The sequence below is a fragment of the Budorcas taxicolor genome, chromosome 4, assembly GCF_023091745.1.
Source record: "Budorcas taxicolor isolate Tak-1 chromosome 4, Takin1.1, whole genome shotgun sequence".
In the NCBI taxonomy this organism is placed as follows: Eukaryota; Metazoa; Chordata; class Mammalia; order Artiodactyla; family Bovidae; genus Budorcas; species Budorcas taxicolor.
Window position 1 is genome coordinate 116,310,019 of NC_068913.1, and position 18,334 is coordinate 116,328,352.

Genomic DNA, 18,334 nt, shown 5'->3' on the forward strand with positions numbered 1-18,334 from the left:
GAAGTGCTGGGGACCCCCTTCACCTACTTCTATTCCAAAATTCTATTTTCTATAATGTAGTCTGTCTGGAAAGGGGAGGGCAATTTTGCAGTAACTACCCACATTTAATACACTCTTGGCAAAGATACATAAACAAAAGAGGTTCGCTGCATCATTTTTTAGTTATATCCCCCTAAAATGAAAACAGCCTCAATGTCTGTCAGAAAGCATATGACTAAATGAATTATAAACATCCATACTGTAAAATACATAAATTTTTAAAAAGGATGTAGGACTATGCTGTCAAAAATAAAGCTCTAAAATACAGTAATATTAAAAGAAAGCAATCTGAATGATACGTCCAGCAAAACATAAAATACAAACCAAGACTATAAGACTGTGCAAAAATAAATTATTTAAAAAGTTCCCAAAAGAGAAACACCACGCGGTTAACTTGTGAAAAGGGACAGGGGAGGATGGTCTGTGAAGTCTGAAAACCCACAAAGAAAAGAGCACTGGGCAGGAGATGACTGGCCTCTTATACCAGCAATGCTTGTATCACTAAGAAAAATGCTGAATAGTAGAAAGCATCTTGGAACATTACAGATTATTTACTTAATGCCTTCGGTATAAATCTGAGAGATCTCAGAACACCATGAGCAAAAACTGTTTCTTTGTATGGCTCATGATGAATTTAGTGGTATTTATCAACCATCTGGTGTTAACAGACCACAAAACTATTTCTACTAGGTAGATCACATAATTATTTATACCTTATCTTGACACTGCTGTGATTAATAAAGAAAAACTAGAAAAAAACTGTTTATGAATTCCTCATGGATTTTCATCACTAGTCACTCTATTTCCCACTCTACTCCAAAAAGCAGTGGAAAAAAAAATACAATTGCTATCACAAGATGTCCAAGTAACAGTACCATTACAAGTTTCCTCCATATCAAAAAGTTGTAAATTACTGATGAACACTAGGGGAATTACACCTGTTCACCAAAAGAAATAATCTAGATTAAGATTATGACTATAGTAGTAATCAGGAAATCCAATCCACTATTTTTAAAGGCTCTTTTGTGAAAATATGGAATGATCAGTTTTCATACTTCCAGAATGAATGGGTGCAAGCGTGCTAAGTCACTTCAGTCATGTCTGACTCTTTGTGATCCTATGGACTGTAGCCCACCAGGTTCCTCTGTCCATGGGATTCTCCAGGCAAGAATACTGGAGTGGGTTGCCATGCCCTCCTCCAGGGGGTCTTCCCGACCCAGGGATCAAACCCAAGTTTCTTATGTCTCCTGCATTGGTAAGTGGGCTCTTTACCACTATTACCACCTGGGAAGCCCCCAAAAGTGATAAGTGTTATTATAGCTGTAATTCTGGCTGCTAAAAAACCATCTTCATTCAGTGAACATAATTACTATAACCAGTGCTGGCAAAGGGAGTCCACCAGATGTGGGTCTGCAGAGCACAATGGTGTGCCTGGTTTGGAAGAATGAGCCTGTCCCAGCCGTAGAGTTCTTATATGTCTTCTGAAATTTAGAAGTGAAAAACTGGGATAAAAAAAGAACTCTGTGAAAAGTATCGAAGCACAAAAAGGATAAATGTAATTTTTAAGGGCCCTTAGAAGGTAAAAATAGCATTTGGGATGACAAAAACAAGAAAACTATTTTTCAAAACTCAAGACATCACTTCACACTTCTTGCATTAACAAATACATAATATAAAGCAAAATATTACCTGTAAATAGGCAGGGAAAATTTCTTCGAGCTTATTTTTCCTTTTTCGGTATCTCTTCTTTATTTTTTCAGTGTTTTCATTAACAGAAATAGATTCATCAACTAAGGTATCTGGTAACTGCTCACTCCAGCCTGAAACAACAATCACACTTATAAATATGTGATATTTAAAATTTTCAGATAAACCCACCAAAGTAACTAATAATAAATGATAACTAACTTACCAACATACACACAGACAAGTTTTGTCTTTATTCTTTCAGTTTTATTGAGATATACCTGACATACAGCTGTCTAAATTTAACATATACACAATGAGTTGACAAATAAAAAACTTTCACAAAAAGATCTCAAAGTAAATTAATATTAAGTATCATAAAATTTCATTTCATGTCTACTTAGTACCAGCATGCTTCCTATTGTGTCTTAATTAGTATTTTCTTACAAAGCAGAAATTTGTTTTTATATAATGGTGACATCTTGTTAAAAGGTAAAAAAAAAAACAATAAAAAAACCATATTCAATGCTAATGAGTATGGAGAAATGGCTACTCACAAACAACTAAAAGGAATTTAGCAGTACTTCCAACCTTTAGGTAGAGTTTATTGGAACTGTCCAGCAAAAGTCTTTTTAAAAATGTGTATCCCTCAATCCAGCAATTCTAGGTTTGGGGATTTATTGCAAACTAGGTATCTGTAGTACATACATATTGTGATAATGTATGACTATCTGAATCTGCTCATAAAAATGTTATGAATGCTCAAATTTAAAATAAAAGAAATGCAAAAATCTGAAATGTTGGACTAATAAACAAGAATACCACTTAGAGCAGGTGAGCAAGGAATCAAATGGTACTCTCAGATACTTTAAGCAAAAGACACATACATGCCTTCTGAAAATCAATGTGGGCACTTATGTTGCCAGACTACATAGGTTGAATAAAAAGTACTAAATATAGTGGATGAACATTTTAAACAATTTTTTTATTTTTTATATTTTTTTAAACAATTTTTTTTTAAATTTACCAGTAATCTAACCAGAAAATATAGAATTCTCTAAGACCAAAAATTAAGGTCAAATAGGACCCACAAAAATAAGCAAAGAACGAAATAAAGCTCTCTGAAATGCTGCTAAAACCTAGTGACCTTGAACTCCAGTTTTCAGAGCACTATGAGGAATGGGGTATATATAGAAGACAAAGCCTGCAGCCTCTCCCCAAGGTGGCAAGATCAACCAGGGGTGCCTGCTACAAAGGCGGGACCCAGGGCTCCACACCCAGGGCTGGGTGAACACGGAGCACACCCTCCCATCCTCTCATCACTCACCACCATCCCCACCCCAGCGGCAAAGAAAACCGTCAGTAAATAATATGGTGCTGGAGAGAAAGACAAAACGAATGAACATCTTCCCTAAGAGTTCATAAACTCAATACAGCCCTGATGTGTAAGAAACCTGGGTTTCTATAACACAGGTGGACCAAAAACCTTTACGCTAATACTTAGCTTAAAGGAGTCCTGGGGTAGTAGGACCTCATGTTCCTGGCAGCAACAAACGCAAATCTTTTCTGAAGGAACCAACCTTTAATTCAGTTCTCAAGAACTTCAGAGAATGCTCTACAGAATATGAGCTCACAATTAAAAAAAACTTTGTTGTTGTTTAATATACATGTATGTATATCTCACACAATGAACACCATCAAATGAGGCAGCAGGCAGCAGGGAACAGGAGAGACACAGTACAGAACCTGACACGCAAAGGTTTGAAAATATTTGACTCTAAATCAACTGCAACTAGAGCAATAAGTTGTACGAAGAAAGTACAGTGTTAAAATACCTAAAAAGTAGTTAGGAAAAGGAAAATATGCACGATCGATTAAAAACTCAATGGATGACAAATGAAGAAAAACACTAAATGATGAAACTAAAATTATTTAGAAGACAATAGAGGCAAACGTGGAAAATACAAAAAACAGTTTCACTGAATGTATCACATTTCTTAACTGGGGCTTATTATAGTCACATTAAGTAATATCAGAAACTTTTTAAAAACCATTACAGTGCTTCCTTTAAAAAATGTACAGAAAAAAAAAAATTAATTCACAGGCCAAAAGCCTACCACAATGTAATGGAAAAACTTTATTCAAAAAAACATAATAAAAACATATCATTTATCTTTACATTCTATATACAATATTTTAAATACAGAAAACGTACAGATCAAGACCATATGGATTGCAAAGTCCTCATTAGAACCGATTCTTAAGCTATGGCTTTAGCAATGACTTAGCTTTCTTTGAAACTCTAAGAAAAGATGACAGAATATTAACTGGAAGATACATTTCTAAAACAGCGTTCAATTTTGTTATAAATTATTGGGGTATCCTGTCACTTTCAGATGCATGGTCTACGAAATTTCCGGCTTTACGCCAAGTACGTCAGTCAGGCAAAGCACGGCCTGCTGTGAAATGACCAGGAAGTGCCAGATGTGACTCTGTGATCAAATCCCTAAGCTGCTCATATTTAACAGGGGGAAAAAAATACAACAAAGACACTTGTTAAAAACCTCAAAGCAACATAATCTACTGGGTTTAAATAGTTTTCTTATCAAACCTGCTACACTGCAGATATGAACTGCACAGGCACCTTTCAGATCGCTAAGCAGCGGTAAGGTGGTAACCGTAGCATTATTTCCAATAGTTGTTTTCAACTGGGAATGTCAAGACAAGACAGTAAGATCAATCAAAATCAGGACCATACCATCATCTCTGCTGGGTAATTGCTCGGAAATGGAGCCTGAGGAATCCTTTCTGATCACAGATCTTTTGGTTTTTCCTTGCCCAGTTCGACTTCTTTGTCGTACCATAAATCCACCAATACCTATCCAAAACAGAAATTGAGGAATCCTGTAAATAACTATTCTACCTGTATTTCCTCCAGAAGCAGGATGAAAATGTTTAGTCTCACAAGTGAGGAATATCTCAAATTCAAATGGGCTAATTTAAATCAATAATCTCATTTTAATGCAAAATACAAGAGTTTGGAAGTAAGACGTCAAAGTTATTGTTATCTTATTACTAACCAAACAGGAATAAAAATCCATTGAAATACAGAAGCCTGCATGTACTTCTAAACAATGTCAGAGTAAACATTATAGTATATTATGCTTGTTTCCTTAATGTCACTAACTCACAGATCATCATTCAAATTATTTGTACGTTAGTTGAGGGAGAGCAGACACAAGACATAAACTCAACTAGATGATCCCAAAGAAAACCAGCATGGCTTTTGGGGAAGTGTGTCCAGGTACCCCTAGTAAAGCTCAAGCCGTGAGACGCACACAGCCCCAGTGAGGGTACGGAATCTGGCACTAAGCTGTGCCATTCCGGTTACTGGCAGACTCTGGGCAAGTTACTTAACTTTCCACCGCCTCAGTTCCCTCACTGGTACAACAGGGATAATGTACAGCATCTCCTACACACAGGTTGTAAAGTGCTGAGACTAGTGCCTAACATACAGCAGCACTGACAGCTTTGATCACTAACAATATGCTTTGTGACCTAATGGGCCCCTCACATGGGTCCCTGATATGGATGACTTACTTCCATGTAAGGCAGATAAGGAAAACAACAAAAAAAAACCCCTCAACATTTAACTCTTAAGTTCCTGGAAGGAATTCAGACACATCTAAAAAAGGAAGTGCCTTATAAGCCTCATAATTTTAAAGAAATGAAGTCATTTTCATCCAATGGATGAAGCTCATCTACGCATTAGTTACAGATGTGGCCCAACTGGAAGGAAAATCTAGTGGAAAACAAACACAAAGCTTTTCCTTACACATCAAAAGGCATTTAGATCATTCTTATCAATGAAACATTGGCAATCAGAAGAATAAAGATTGGACTGATTCAACACACCTCACGGCAGAGAGTGGGTGGGGCCGAGGTTCCAGGGGAGGGGGTAAACGAGTACTTACAGCTGATTCACACTGCTGTACAGCAGAAACTAACATACCCTTGGAAAGCAATTATACTCCAATTAAAAAATATACTTTAAAAATTTCTGCTTTAAAAAATGCAAAACATTTTCATAAGCAAACTGCCTAAAAAGAGCCTAGAAGCTCTGTATTATGAATATGTCAATACTTTTTTTTTCCATTAAGGCAAAAAAAGTTTGACAAACAGGACAGCTTTTCTCTCCCCTCCCCTGAGGCAGAGAGAAGATAAGAGTTCTTAACAGTCACATTATTAACCAAACTATAAATTCTAGGAAACATAAGAACTCTGTCATATCACCTTCATATTGTACACTTACTGGCTGGTACTCCTGCACAAAAAATGCAGTAAATTTAAAACACATAAATATTAGAGAGTGAATGCTAAATCATGACAGAATTAAGAGGTTCACATCAAGGGAAAACATATGCTTTATTGTGAGTTAGTGACATTCCCCACTAAGGCATTTTTCACCTACAAAGTGTATTTATTGCAATAGTTTAGCTCTGTCATCTATACATACAAGTTTCAGTTTAGAGTTGTTAAGAAGTTATATTTCACCCTATTTCATTATAATTGAAGCCCTATTATATTCTTCTTAAAGTAGCGAAGTTTTGATTATAACTAAAATGTCCAGCTAAGGCACTCCACCTGGTCTGTATGGTTTTCTTTTTCTCTTTTTGACGCCCTCTGTTCCTTCGACCCCCTTAGTTTCATCATCCACAGCTTCTCGTTCAGGGCTAGATTCTGATTTTCCATCACAATCCATGAGTTCTCCTTCTGGAAAGAAGTAAATGTACAGATAGAACTGAAAAACTACCGAATGTACAGCTCCTATGTAAGAGGAAAGACAAAGCAAAATGGCTGCTGAGCCACTCTAATCATGCATCCCAACTGGCAGGGAAAGTACAGACAGAGACAGGAAAGGCCCCCGACGGCTGGGAAGTCTTGCTGCTCAGTGCACCTTTCTCAGGAAACACAACACGAGGCGCAAGGAAGGGGACCAGAGCGGATGCTTGGAAGGACAAGTGTAAATCAAGTGGCACGTAAACTATCACTCCTTGCTATTAATTATGTCTTCAGGTCCAGGATCCAAAGGCTGTCTCTCTAGCCTAGAACTCTCCTGAGTTGCAACTAATCTGTAATTAGACATTACCCAGTTACTGAAAACTCTACATACAAAATTGAACTACTAATTTGAAATGAAGTTCCTCCCTTCCTCGGGATTTGCCTGTCATTAAAGAGCAAAGAAATGTACCCTGCAGAAGCCAGACTCCTGGGAGACCATCTTGACAACGCCTCATTTCTTTTTTCATACTATCAGGGCTCCTCAGTATCTCTCAAAGGCGTTTTACTTTTCTCGACTGTCATCTCAGTCCAATCTCAACTTACTGCCATTCCCTCCCCTCCTATCCCTCTCCTTGTCTCCAAGCTTACCTTCCTCCCTAATCGGTTCTTAAACTGCAGCCTAAATGATCTTCCTATAAATACCTATCAATTTTCTGCTTAAGAACCCTTTAATGTCTTCCCAGTAGCCTGCGAATGAGATTCACACTGTAAGGCCCAGGTGATGTGTCCTGTGAGTGCCGCAGCCTCACCGCCCCCTGACCAACTCACACTCAGTTCCCTGTGCTCATGAAGCTCTCCCTCCCTGCCTGTCCCTATCCCCCCCATCTCGCAGGATTCATTTCCTAGAGAGTCCCCACAGCTACATGCTCCTGTACATTAACACTGTGCGTCATCTGAATTGGTTCTCTCAATGTCCATTTCCTTGCTAGACTACATCCTCCTTAAAAACAGGCATCAAGATTCTCAGTGACAGCTGCATCCTTAAGCATGGATGCTATGTAATAGGGGTTCAATAATTTTCTCACAGCATGATGTAATCAATGAAATTAAGTAATGCACACAGAAGGTCAGTTCTTAAGAGAAGAACACTTTTAAAACCATGGTAATCAAAGCTTTTCAAATTATGCTTTATGCTGTGCTACAGGGGGGAAAAGTTATCAAATACATTTAAGAATAAACTGTTAACACTGTTCTTCAATATTGTAAGTATTATGCATAACATTTCTATTATACCATTAGCACTGTGCTTTTTTTCCCAGTAATATTAATATTAGGTCAATGTTTGAGGTCAAGTCTGTAATTATTCTGATAATTGCTTTCTATAGCTAAAATTAAAGCATGAAAATTTATTTACTGAAACTTAGCAAACACCAAAGAAAACAAAACAGTATAACTACTTACCTTAAAATAAACCTACTGAAATATATATGAGAAGGAATTTACGGTTAGATGGTAGACTAAAATTTAACTTCACTCTCCTGAAACCCTACACAGAGTAAAGCAACTTATTTAAAAAAAAAAAAAAAAAAAAAACCTACAGAGAGAGAGAAAACAGGAAAGAAGAAAAGCCATAACTTTGGAAGGAGAAAGCCGAATGATGAAAGACAACTGAGTTAAACCCAAGTTCTCATTTAAACGTGGAAGGAACCAAAAAAAGAATCCGGCTTATATCACAGTCTTCAACAGGGTGAGGAACTGGCAGAATCAGGCACCTTTGGAAATGGGTAGCAGGAAGCTAAAACACAGAACTTTATTTTTTATTAACTACAGAAGCCATAATCCCACGACCATCCCAACTCCACACACTGGGAGGCTGCCAAGCACACCCACAGGGTTTGGGACTCTTGGGACACTTTTAAACTGCACACTGGGGCAATGTTCTAAAAACAGGATTAAGTGACTCCAGGCAGGTTAAATGCTGGCACTCTCATCTGAGGTTCTTTCCCCACTAAACTCCCAGCAGAAGGTCAGAAGTTAAGCCTCTATGCCCCAAGAGGAGACAGGAGATCCTCCTGGGAAACCGAACCAGTCCCAGGGAAATGCCTAAAGGTACCAGCACTGGGGGATTCTCCAAACAGGGAGCTGAGGGCACAAAAGCTCAGTCAACACATACCACCCACAGACCTGAAGCTTTTCATCAAGGTTTTAATCCGTCATTCTGTTTCTAAAAAACTATTTGTTTAACCAGTCTCCACTTTTAGCCTTCACTTTTAATCACGCATGGACAACCTAGAATTATCAATGAAAGGCAGAGACCTGAGACCACAAAAAGCAACTGGGAATTGAAAGACTACGTAGGAAAAAGAACAAAAAAAACTTTAACATAAGATAAAACACAGGTGAAGCAAGAACAGGATGCTATGCAAAGGAACATTCAAAGGAAAAAAGCTCTTGAAAATTAATGCATGATATTTAAGAACAAAAGGAAAATGAAAATCAGTAAAGGGATAGAAAGCTAAAATAAGAAAATTTACTTTAGAGTAAAATGCGAAGACCCGAGCTGGAAAGGAGCAGAGAAAAGACAGGGAGCATGGGCTGAGTGGGTGAGGCACCGAAGGGGAGAAGCATCAGGGGTTTCCAGAGTATTCCTAGCGCTGAGGGGCGCGGGATGAGGGGCCACTCTGTGCTCGAGCAAAGAGAGGAAAACATACAAGAGAATGAAGCAGACGCATCTTCATGAAATTTCAGAACATTGCAGACAAGCAACGTCCTAAGATCCAAACAAAATCCAGAGACAACACGGACCATACCAAGTTCCCTAAACGCTAGAAACTAAAAGACACTGGATCAATGACTTCAACATGCTGAAAGAAAACTGAATTCCAACCTGGAAATGGTCAGGGGGGTGGGTACATTTTCAGAAATACATAACCTCTCAAATTTGCCTTCCATGCACTCTCTAGAAACTCAGGAAGTTTCTCAAGAAGACATGTCCACCAAATGAGAAAGAGAAATATATGAAACCTCAAGACCCTTAGAGTAGACTCGAAAAAAGAAAGGGGGAAAAAAAACCAAAGAAACAAACAAACAAAAAACCCTAGAGGCCTCTCAAAATGGGAATTGAGTTACTTACAGCCATACAAAGAATACGAAAAATGAAGAATGGTATAAAGGCAAGGAAAAGAACATTAGGAACAAAAAAGTGCATACCCCGAGAGCTTGGACATGAATTAAAGCAGCACTACAAGGTCACACAAAATGGCTGTTACTGGAGAAGTGAACAGGCCAGACACGGAAAAGAGGAACACTCCTATTCTTGCTTTTAAAACATGAATATACTACTTGTCCAAAAACAAAAGTTAAAGAGCCAAGGGAATGAGCATCAACAAATCGCAAGCCTACCCACCCAGCCGCTTTCTCTGGTCTGCGCTGGCCCCTCTGCACCTACCCTCACCCTCCGTGCCGCAGGCTGAGTGCGTCCCGACGCCCCCACCATGTTGTGAGGGAGCCCCCCCCGGGGCAGCAACCGAGAGGGAAGCATTGTGATCCCACTCTTGAGGCACAGACTCTGTAGACTGGGAGCGGTCTCTATTAACAGGGTACTCCGATTTCAGTAGGTGAATTAGAAAGAAGCCTGCTTCTACTGGACAAGGAGTTTGTTTCTGATATGCTAAGGTGATTGTTTATGACTTATTTCCCTCAAGAAACACTCATCAGTAGAGTTAAAAATTAACCCCACAAAGATGGGTATTGTTGCCGTGTTTCAGGAGCATTACAAGCTCACGTGGACTTTGTCCTGCATGTGTGGTATGATGCACGGTAATGCTTCTAAGGGGATGTCTCTGCTGGCAGCCTCATTCAGAAACTGTACAAGTGCAGAAGTATCCACCATTTCTCGCAGCACTGTTTCCCAGAACAGCAGTCACCGGGAAAGCCATACGGTCTTTTTACTGATGCTTTAAGAGGCTTTATAATCTCATACTTTGGGAATTAATGTGTACTATCAAGAAACCTCTCAAATTCTGTGAAATGCAGCAGATTTAAGTCAGGACTATGAAACCACTCTTCAGGAATTTTCTAATGCCCTCAGAAGTGACAGTTTTTCACCATACTCTGGGTGATGGACATCGGGTCCATTCCTCCCAGAAACACAGACTACTACTTTACAAGCCCCCACCCACTTAAAACTTCAAAATGCACTTCTGTTCCACAGTACATGAAAAGGGACATCCTGGGTGCAGGTCTTGGGGGGGAATCTTACACAGAAGCATCGGAACGCTTTTCTCCCAACCACACAGACCCAAAACCACACTACTGCGTAAGAAATATCAGGATAAACAGGAGCACACACAGACCCACTCTAAGCCACGAGAATCTCTCATCTGACAACTGCAACAGCCTCCTGCCTAAACTACCTGCCACAGCTCTTGTGCTTAAAACTGTTTACACTGCAGCAGAGTGCACTTTTAAAAATCTAAATAAGCTCATGCCTCCCTTCTCATCAGAAGCCTCCGACAACCTCCCCTTCCATTTACAGTGACTCCTTAGGCAACACTCTGCAGTCCTAGGGGACCTACCGAGTCACCCCCCTCTCTTTACACCTCTGCTCTCATCGCTGCCCTCTGCCCTTCTGCTCACCCTGCTGGACGCACAGCAAACATGCCGGCGCTCCCCACCCAGGGTCTCTGCACTGGCATTCTCTTTTCTCAGATAAAAGTGGGTCAGGTCATCCGCGTCCTCACCCCCACTGTCTGCATTCCCAATTCCTCTCAACAGCACTTACCAAACATTTTTATCAACTTATGCTGTCATATATTTTTAATGATCCTTTTTTTCTAATATTAAAATGGAAGTTCCATGAGCAGAGAAGTTTATCTGCTTTGTTTACTGACAGGACTTCCAACAACTGGTGCACAGCAGGCACTCACTAAGTACTGGTAAATGATGAGTACTGGGAAATGAATTCTTTATTTTTGAATCACCTGAAAAGAAACAACCACTCTCTAAAGATAAACAAGCCAATGGTGAGCTTCTTTAGAGACAAGCAAAAACAAACCTCATACTGAATTTAATGGGCTTCCCTGATGGTTCAGCTGGTAAAGAATCTGCCTGCAATGTGGGAGACCTGGGTTCAATCCCTGGGTTGGGAAGATCCCCTGGAGAAGGGAAAGGCTACCCACTCTAGTATTCTGACCAGGAGAATTCCACGGACTACACAGTCATTGGGTTGCAAAGAGTCGGACACAAGCAACTTTCAAAGTTACTTTTTCATCACAAGAATTTAGCTAAAATAAGATATATGTATTTTAACCAAGAAAATGTTTACAAACAGATGTTTTATAATAACCATCTGTGAATACAAGCTTACACTTGAAAAAATGATGGTTTTTCATTTCTAGAATGCATGGATGGGGTTCTACTTGAACTTAGCCATGGAATCTAAGCTCACACCCATCTGCGAAGGTTTTCACTGCCATCTAGCAAATCCTAAATTTTCAGATTTGTGATCTTCAAACATACAATGCTCCTGGAAATTCTTATAAGTTTATTCTATAAGGATACATGAAAGGAAGAGAACCCAAAAAGGCAAGATGCAAGACGACCACTCTCTTCGGACAGGGTCACACCAAGGGTTATCCTCTAAGTCAGCAGGATTTTGTTGCTCTTTAGTGGGTAAGTCATGTCCGACTCTCTGCAAACTCACAGTTTGTATCCCGCCAGGCTCCTGTGTCCGTGGGATCACCCAGGCAAGAATACTAGAGTAAGCAGCTATTTCCTCCTCCAGGGAATCTTTTGGACCCAGGGATCGAACCTGTATCTCCTGCATTAGCAGACAGGTTCTTTACCACTGAGCCACCTGGGAAGCCCCCAGCAGGATTTACCCTTGGGTAAATCACATCCTTTAAAAGCTCTTTTAGTTTTTTGCAAATGTATTCCATGGAAAATTTGTTAAGTATTACCTCGACTATCGTCCATTTCACCATCCCTGGAATGCTCTGACTGGATGTCTGGAGGGGTCTGAAGGACAGCCACACTATTCTGATTTATGATCTTCAACTTCAACTTTGGTTTTGACCGTTTTCTTCTTGGAACAGTAACCGTTAGGCTCTGTAACTGAGTCATCCCTGATTCTGTCAAACACACACCATCCTGGGTGTAGGTCTTGGGTGGATCTAAAATGACAATATCCCAAGGAAACAAATTAAAATTCTCCTCTTAATTTTGATTGATAAGTTGATTACTGTCCAGTAAGGCCCATGTCAAGGCAATGTGACTTCTATAAACAAATTACCTATGAAATGCACAATTAGCAGTATTCAATTAAAAGTAATAGTTGGCCAAACTTCCTTGAATTATAGACAGACATCTTGTAAAATTTTTTTTAAAATGGTCTTCCTGGCATTTCTATCTTCATGTATCAATATAGGAATTTAAAAAGCAAGCACTGAAGCTAAAAAGCAGTGCTTCAGCCACTCAAGCATGAGTTTTTTCCTAGAGTAGCCTTTCAGTGTAAAGGGTGAGGATGAATTTACACAAGAGAATAAGAATACTCCAGAAGCCCATTTGGAAATCAAAGGATCAGTATAATTACCTACAAGGAGAGGTAGTAAATAACCAGAAATCCTGCAAAATTTGAAGTGTACAAAGCTGCTGCTCATTAGAACAATTTCTGTGCTATCCAAATGTTTTTGTATCAAATGAAATCAAATAGAACGATGCAAAAGAATGACAGCTTAAGAGTATCCTGTTAATCACTATTCTAGGCTGATCTATTACAGAAGAAGAATAAATTCTGAAGAGATCTCTGCTTGCTAACCAAGCTTCATTGTTTAAACACAATAATGTATCAATGAAATCAAAGCAAGTATGTAGTTAGCAGTTATTTCAAAAGTGGTTATTTTCACTGCCAATTTGCTGAGATTTGTAGGAATACTGTCACACTAAAACTGGAAAAGACAGGCATTTTGTATATTATTAGAGAAATGATTATCAACATCAGGGATTTTACACTGAGAATGATTTTAAGGCAGGAGTCATGTAACAAGTCAATTACATAAAAATCAAGCGTTTCTTTGCAGTCAAGGAAAGCATTTCAGATTTTACCTAGTTCTTTCACTTTTGTGACAATTTGTGCTACAAGTGAAGATTCACAGCAGTCTGAGGAAGGCACTGAAATTAAAAAAAAAAAACTCATAATTTTTTCAAAAAATTTAAAATGTATTTAAAGATTTACATATGGCTACAGTTTCTACTGCTGCACCCATTTTAGTGAAATAAATGCTTGAATACTAAGCAGACTTAAAAGCTGTCTTGAAAACAACAAAACAACAGGGAGAAACGGTGGAGGAAATACACACCACACAGAAGAAAAACTGATAAAGAACTGATGTTAAAAAAAAGGATCGGTGTACTGGGTTTCTACATATGCCTAATAACTACAAAATTATGAGTCTTAAAAGCTACGCTTACATCTTAGAGCTAAAATATATTCTTAATTTACTTCCCTTAAGCAAGTAGATTGTTTTAATATATTAAGTTGAGGTAATAAGAGTTAATTTAAAACAAAAAGTAACATTTTTCATAAAACGCTTTCCAAATAACAGCTTCACAAAAAGAGAAAAAGGAGCAGCGTTGAGCCCACTCGCTGGTTCAGGACGACAAGCACAGGTGAGCTGTACGAGAGAGGAGACTCACCACTCAGATCACCTCTTACCATTTGATGTAGGTATATAGGGTCTGCACAGGCTACAATCGAAACCAATGTCCGCTACATTCTCCACTTCCTCTTCGGTACTGAAGTTCTGACAAACTGCATGCATCCACCTAGAAAGACCACATTCGTATTTTTGAAAAAAGAATACACTAAGGATGGTTTCCTTTTAAAAACTGCAACAGTAGCTAACAGCCTGAAACCGTGAAGCCCCTAAGTCTCACATGCTCCTTCCATCCAGCCCCCGTTTCTCTCTCTCCTAACCACCCCTTGCTAGCCCACAAAAACCATCAGAGGTGAAAGAAAAAAGGAAAGGGAACAAGTACCAGGAAAGAAGCAGAAGCAATTCATTTGAGGAGGATTGGACAATCACTTTGTAATCTATCACAGACAGCCAGGACATTGGCTCAAAGTGAAAATGTCAGTCGTTCAGTCACATCCGACTCTCTCCACCCCATGGACTGTAATCCGCCAGGTTCCTCTGTCTGTGGAATTCTCCAGGCAAGCATACTGGAGTGGGTGGCCATGCCCTTCTCCAGGGGATCTTCCCACCCCAAGGACTGAACCTGGGTCTCCTGCATTGCGGGCAGATTCTTTACGGTCTGCGCCACAAAGGAAGCTGGTCAGGGCAAGCAGAAAGGAACGGACAAGACTGTGCGTGGTGGAGCACACATGGGCTCCAGGTGACGCATCTCCTGTGAGGTGGACAGAGCTCACGGAAGGGAATGGTCAGTGGGAAATGAAAGCTGTCATTCTGCCTTACAACAAAGAACTGGTAGGCACAGTCCTGAGAATCCTACGCTACTGACGAGATGCTACGCTGACCAACACTCTGCGAGCAGTGCTGACACAGCACAGCAACAGGCCGCTGCAATCAGCCCTCAGCAAACACCAAGTGAAGCATGCTAAGCCTGGAACTGAGAATACGAAAAAGAAAACTTCAGTTTCTAGCCAACTAAAAAAATCTGGAAAGGAAAAATCTTAACTTCTTAAATTTAAGAGAGAAGAAAACTTCTTTTCCAATTTTGTTTTGCTGTATTTAAGGGAGAGAAGCTCGCAAACAAGAGGGGAGAGCGGAGAGCGCAGTACCTGTCACACTGTCTGCACTGCAGGATCAGATCCTCCTCTCGGTAGTTCCGGTGGCAGACGGGGCAGGCGGACAAGCTGGCGCAGGGGGCGCACTGGGTGTAGTTGTTCTGCCACTCGCCTCTCGGGCCTGCGGACGTAGCTCCACAGTGTCTGCACCACACACACCTGCAACCCAACACCCACAGGCCTCAGCCCGACGCACTCGAGCTACGGCGTGGCTGGAATTCAGAGCCACACACGGACAGGACGGGGGAGGCACTCAATGCAGGCCTACCGTCGTTAACGCCTATCACACAATTAAGCAGATGTAGCTAATCTGAGGAAACTACAACGACGTGGCTCAGTTCTGAACTTAAACGCCTAATGAGGAAACCAAAGTCCCAGGGTACCATTTGCACTTCCAGCCTCCTTTGGGAACGGTCTGCAGGGGAGGGTCGAGGCAGTAGGTGTGGTAGCTTATGTCACAGTCGTCGCACAGCAGGAGCCGTCCTGGGTCCGTCGCCTTCCCACAGGCCTCACACACGGTGCACTCAAGGCACCGCCAGCCCTTGCTCAGAACCACTTTAGTGATCTGCAAAGGAAACCACCAAGCCTTGTGATTCAAACATTAGCCTGCACCTCACACAAAGAGGATCAAGTACACCCTACAAATGGATACGGTGCTCCCACGCCCAGGAGCAGGAGAGGGCCAGGCGCGAACACTCACTGTGGCCCAGTGAGCCTGCCTGTGCTTTCAAGAGTCTGCCTAGTGGGCACAGTAACTGACATTTTCATGCCTCAGTTTATATAACTAGTGTGCTCTGGAGTTTACAGATTTTAAAGAAATCAAGTAAATTATCCCATAGTTTTTTCTTTTATTATTATTTATTTGGCGGTGACAGGATCTTTAGTTGCAGCATGTGAACTTTCAGTTGCTTGTGAAACTTAAGCTTCCTGACCAGGAATCCAACCTGGGTCCCCTGCACTGGGAGTGTGGAGTTTTAGCCACTGGACCACCAGGGAAGTCACCCCATGATTTTTAATATAGGACTTGAAAATGTATTGATACGGTTTCAATCTATGACATTTCATGCATTCATGATTCTAAAAGTTGTGTACATCATGTAAGGACTTGTATATTAAAATCAACATTAAAAATGCAAAACTCTTAAGGTACAACATGAATTCCCAAGGTAATTTCATGGTTTTGGAAGATTTCAGGCTATGAGCCTACAGGGCCTTTAAAGTTCACATTAACTCCTCTCTTGATTCTCCTTTCCTTCAAGGGTCTAAGTTCGTAGAAAAGTTTGAGAACCTCAATTCCTCAAAGCAGCCACATTATGTAATATTAAGAATCTGGAACCAACTGAAAAAATCTAGTAAGATTTGAGTCTACGTATAAAAAGGACAACAAAGAATCTGTGTAATAATAGTATAGCAAGTGATCAAGATAGACAATAAAAATTCAGACCATCAGGAAGCTACATGGGAGGAAAAGAAAAGTGAAATAAATGAACTGTCAAAATAGCACCAAACTTTCTAACTTCAGATCCTAAAACAGACTAACAGTTTTCCATTCTACAGGAAAATACTTTCCAATCCTTAACCTAGCTAAACCAGCAATTAAGTGTTAAACTGAAAAGCCTTTTAGACATACAAAGACTCAAACTTCAGCTCCTGGGTACTCTCTCTAAAGAAGTTAGCGATATGAGCAACGAAGTGAGGGTGTATACCAAGAAAAAGGAAGACATGGGATCCTCAAGGCAATGAACCCAATGTCAGCCCAGAGATATTAAGGATGAGAACTGAGCAACAGACCCAGAAGGTTCCAGCCCAGCTCAGAACAGACAATAACAGAGTACAGAAGGGGTGGGCCTTTCCCAGAAAAACAGGTACTTGCTGAAGTAATGTGCTATCATACTTCTACAGCAAAAACAACAAACAATGTGCTATCATACTTCTACAGTAAAAACAAACTACAAAAACTAATGGAAAATCATCAATCGTTATTTTCTTCTTGCTATAAAAAACTCCACGAAAAACAAACTGAACTTATAATATACTATTTAGGTCTCCAGTGAACATTTATGGAGTCATAACCAACATTAAATTAAAAGACATTTGCTACTGGGAAGGAAAGCTATGACAAACCTAGACAGCATATTAAAAAGCAAAGACATCACATTGCTGACAAAGGTGCGTATAATTAAAGGCATGGTTTTTCCAGTAGTCATGTACGGATGTGAGAGATGGACAATAAAGAAGGCTGAGCACCAAAGAATTGATGCTTTCAAACTGTGGTGCTGGAGAAGATTCTTGAGAGTCCCTTCGACAGCAAAGAGATAAAAAACCAGTCAATCCTAAAGAAAATCAACCCTGAATATTCACTGGAAGGACTGAAGCTGAAGTTCCAATACTTTAGTCACCTGATGCAAAGAGTTGACTCACTGGAAAAGCCCCTGATGCTGGGAAAAATTGAAGGCAAAAAAGGATAAGGGGACAGCAGAGGATGAGACGGTCAGATAGCATCACCAACTCAATGGACATGAGTTTGAGCAAACTCTGGGAGATAATGAAGGATTTGGGAAGCCTGGTGAGCTGCAGTTCATGAGGTCACCAAGAATTGGACACAACACAGTGACTGAACAACAACAAAGAGTTCTTAAAGTTTGAGACGGGCCACCCCAGAGAGAAGGCTCTGTGGACTCACCTTAAAGCTTAAAAAGAAGTTTCAAAAGGTTCAAACAACTGCCTGCACAACAACTCAATCCTTTTTTAAAGGAACCAAATCCAGACTTTCAACAATATGCTAACACAAGGCACAATGTCCATGTGCAATCAAAGATTACTAGATGCTGAAAAAGGTTGGAAACATATCCTATTTAGGAGAAGAAACAGTTAACGTAATGTGACATGTATGACAGAAGCAGCAGACAATTATAAACTTCTTAAGAACTTGTGAGGGTGTGGAGTGGAGGGTGGAAGTTGAAGAGTAGGTTGGTGAACCATAACATGTGCTCCAAATTTGATGAAAACTATCAATCCACT

General features: G+C 40.1%; 1 protein-coding gene across 1 annotated transcript in view; it reads right to left on the minus strand.

The window, feature by feature from the left end:
• The window catches only part of KMT2C (lysine methyltransferase 2C), a 257,816-nt gene that overhangs the window by 60,675 nt on the left and 178,807 nt on the right, over positions 1–18,334 (minus strand). Inside the window, exons 19-26 of the mRNA XM_052638894.1 lie at positions 15,697–15,878; positions 15,308–15,472; positions 14,222–14,331; positions 13,612–13,677; positions 12,468–12,680; positions 6,370–6,498; positions 4,484–4,603; positions 1,729–1,859 (exon numbers count right to left, since the gene is read on the minus strand). Coding sequence (XP_052494854.1) covers positions 1,729–1,859; positions 4,484–4,603; positions 6,370–6,498; positions 12,468–12,680; positions 13,612–13,677; positions 14,222–14,331; positions 15,308–15,472; positions 15,697–15,878 — 1,116 coding nt within the window. The remainder of the gene's footprint in view (positions 1–1,728; positions 1,860–4,483; positions 4,604–6,369; positions 6,499–12,467; positions 12,681–13,611; positions 13,678–14,221; positions 14,332–15,307; positions 15,473–15,696; positions 15,879–18,334) is intronic.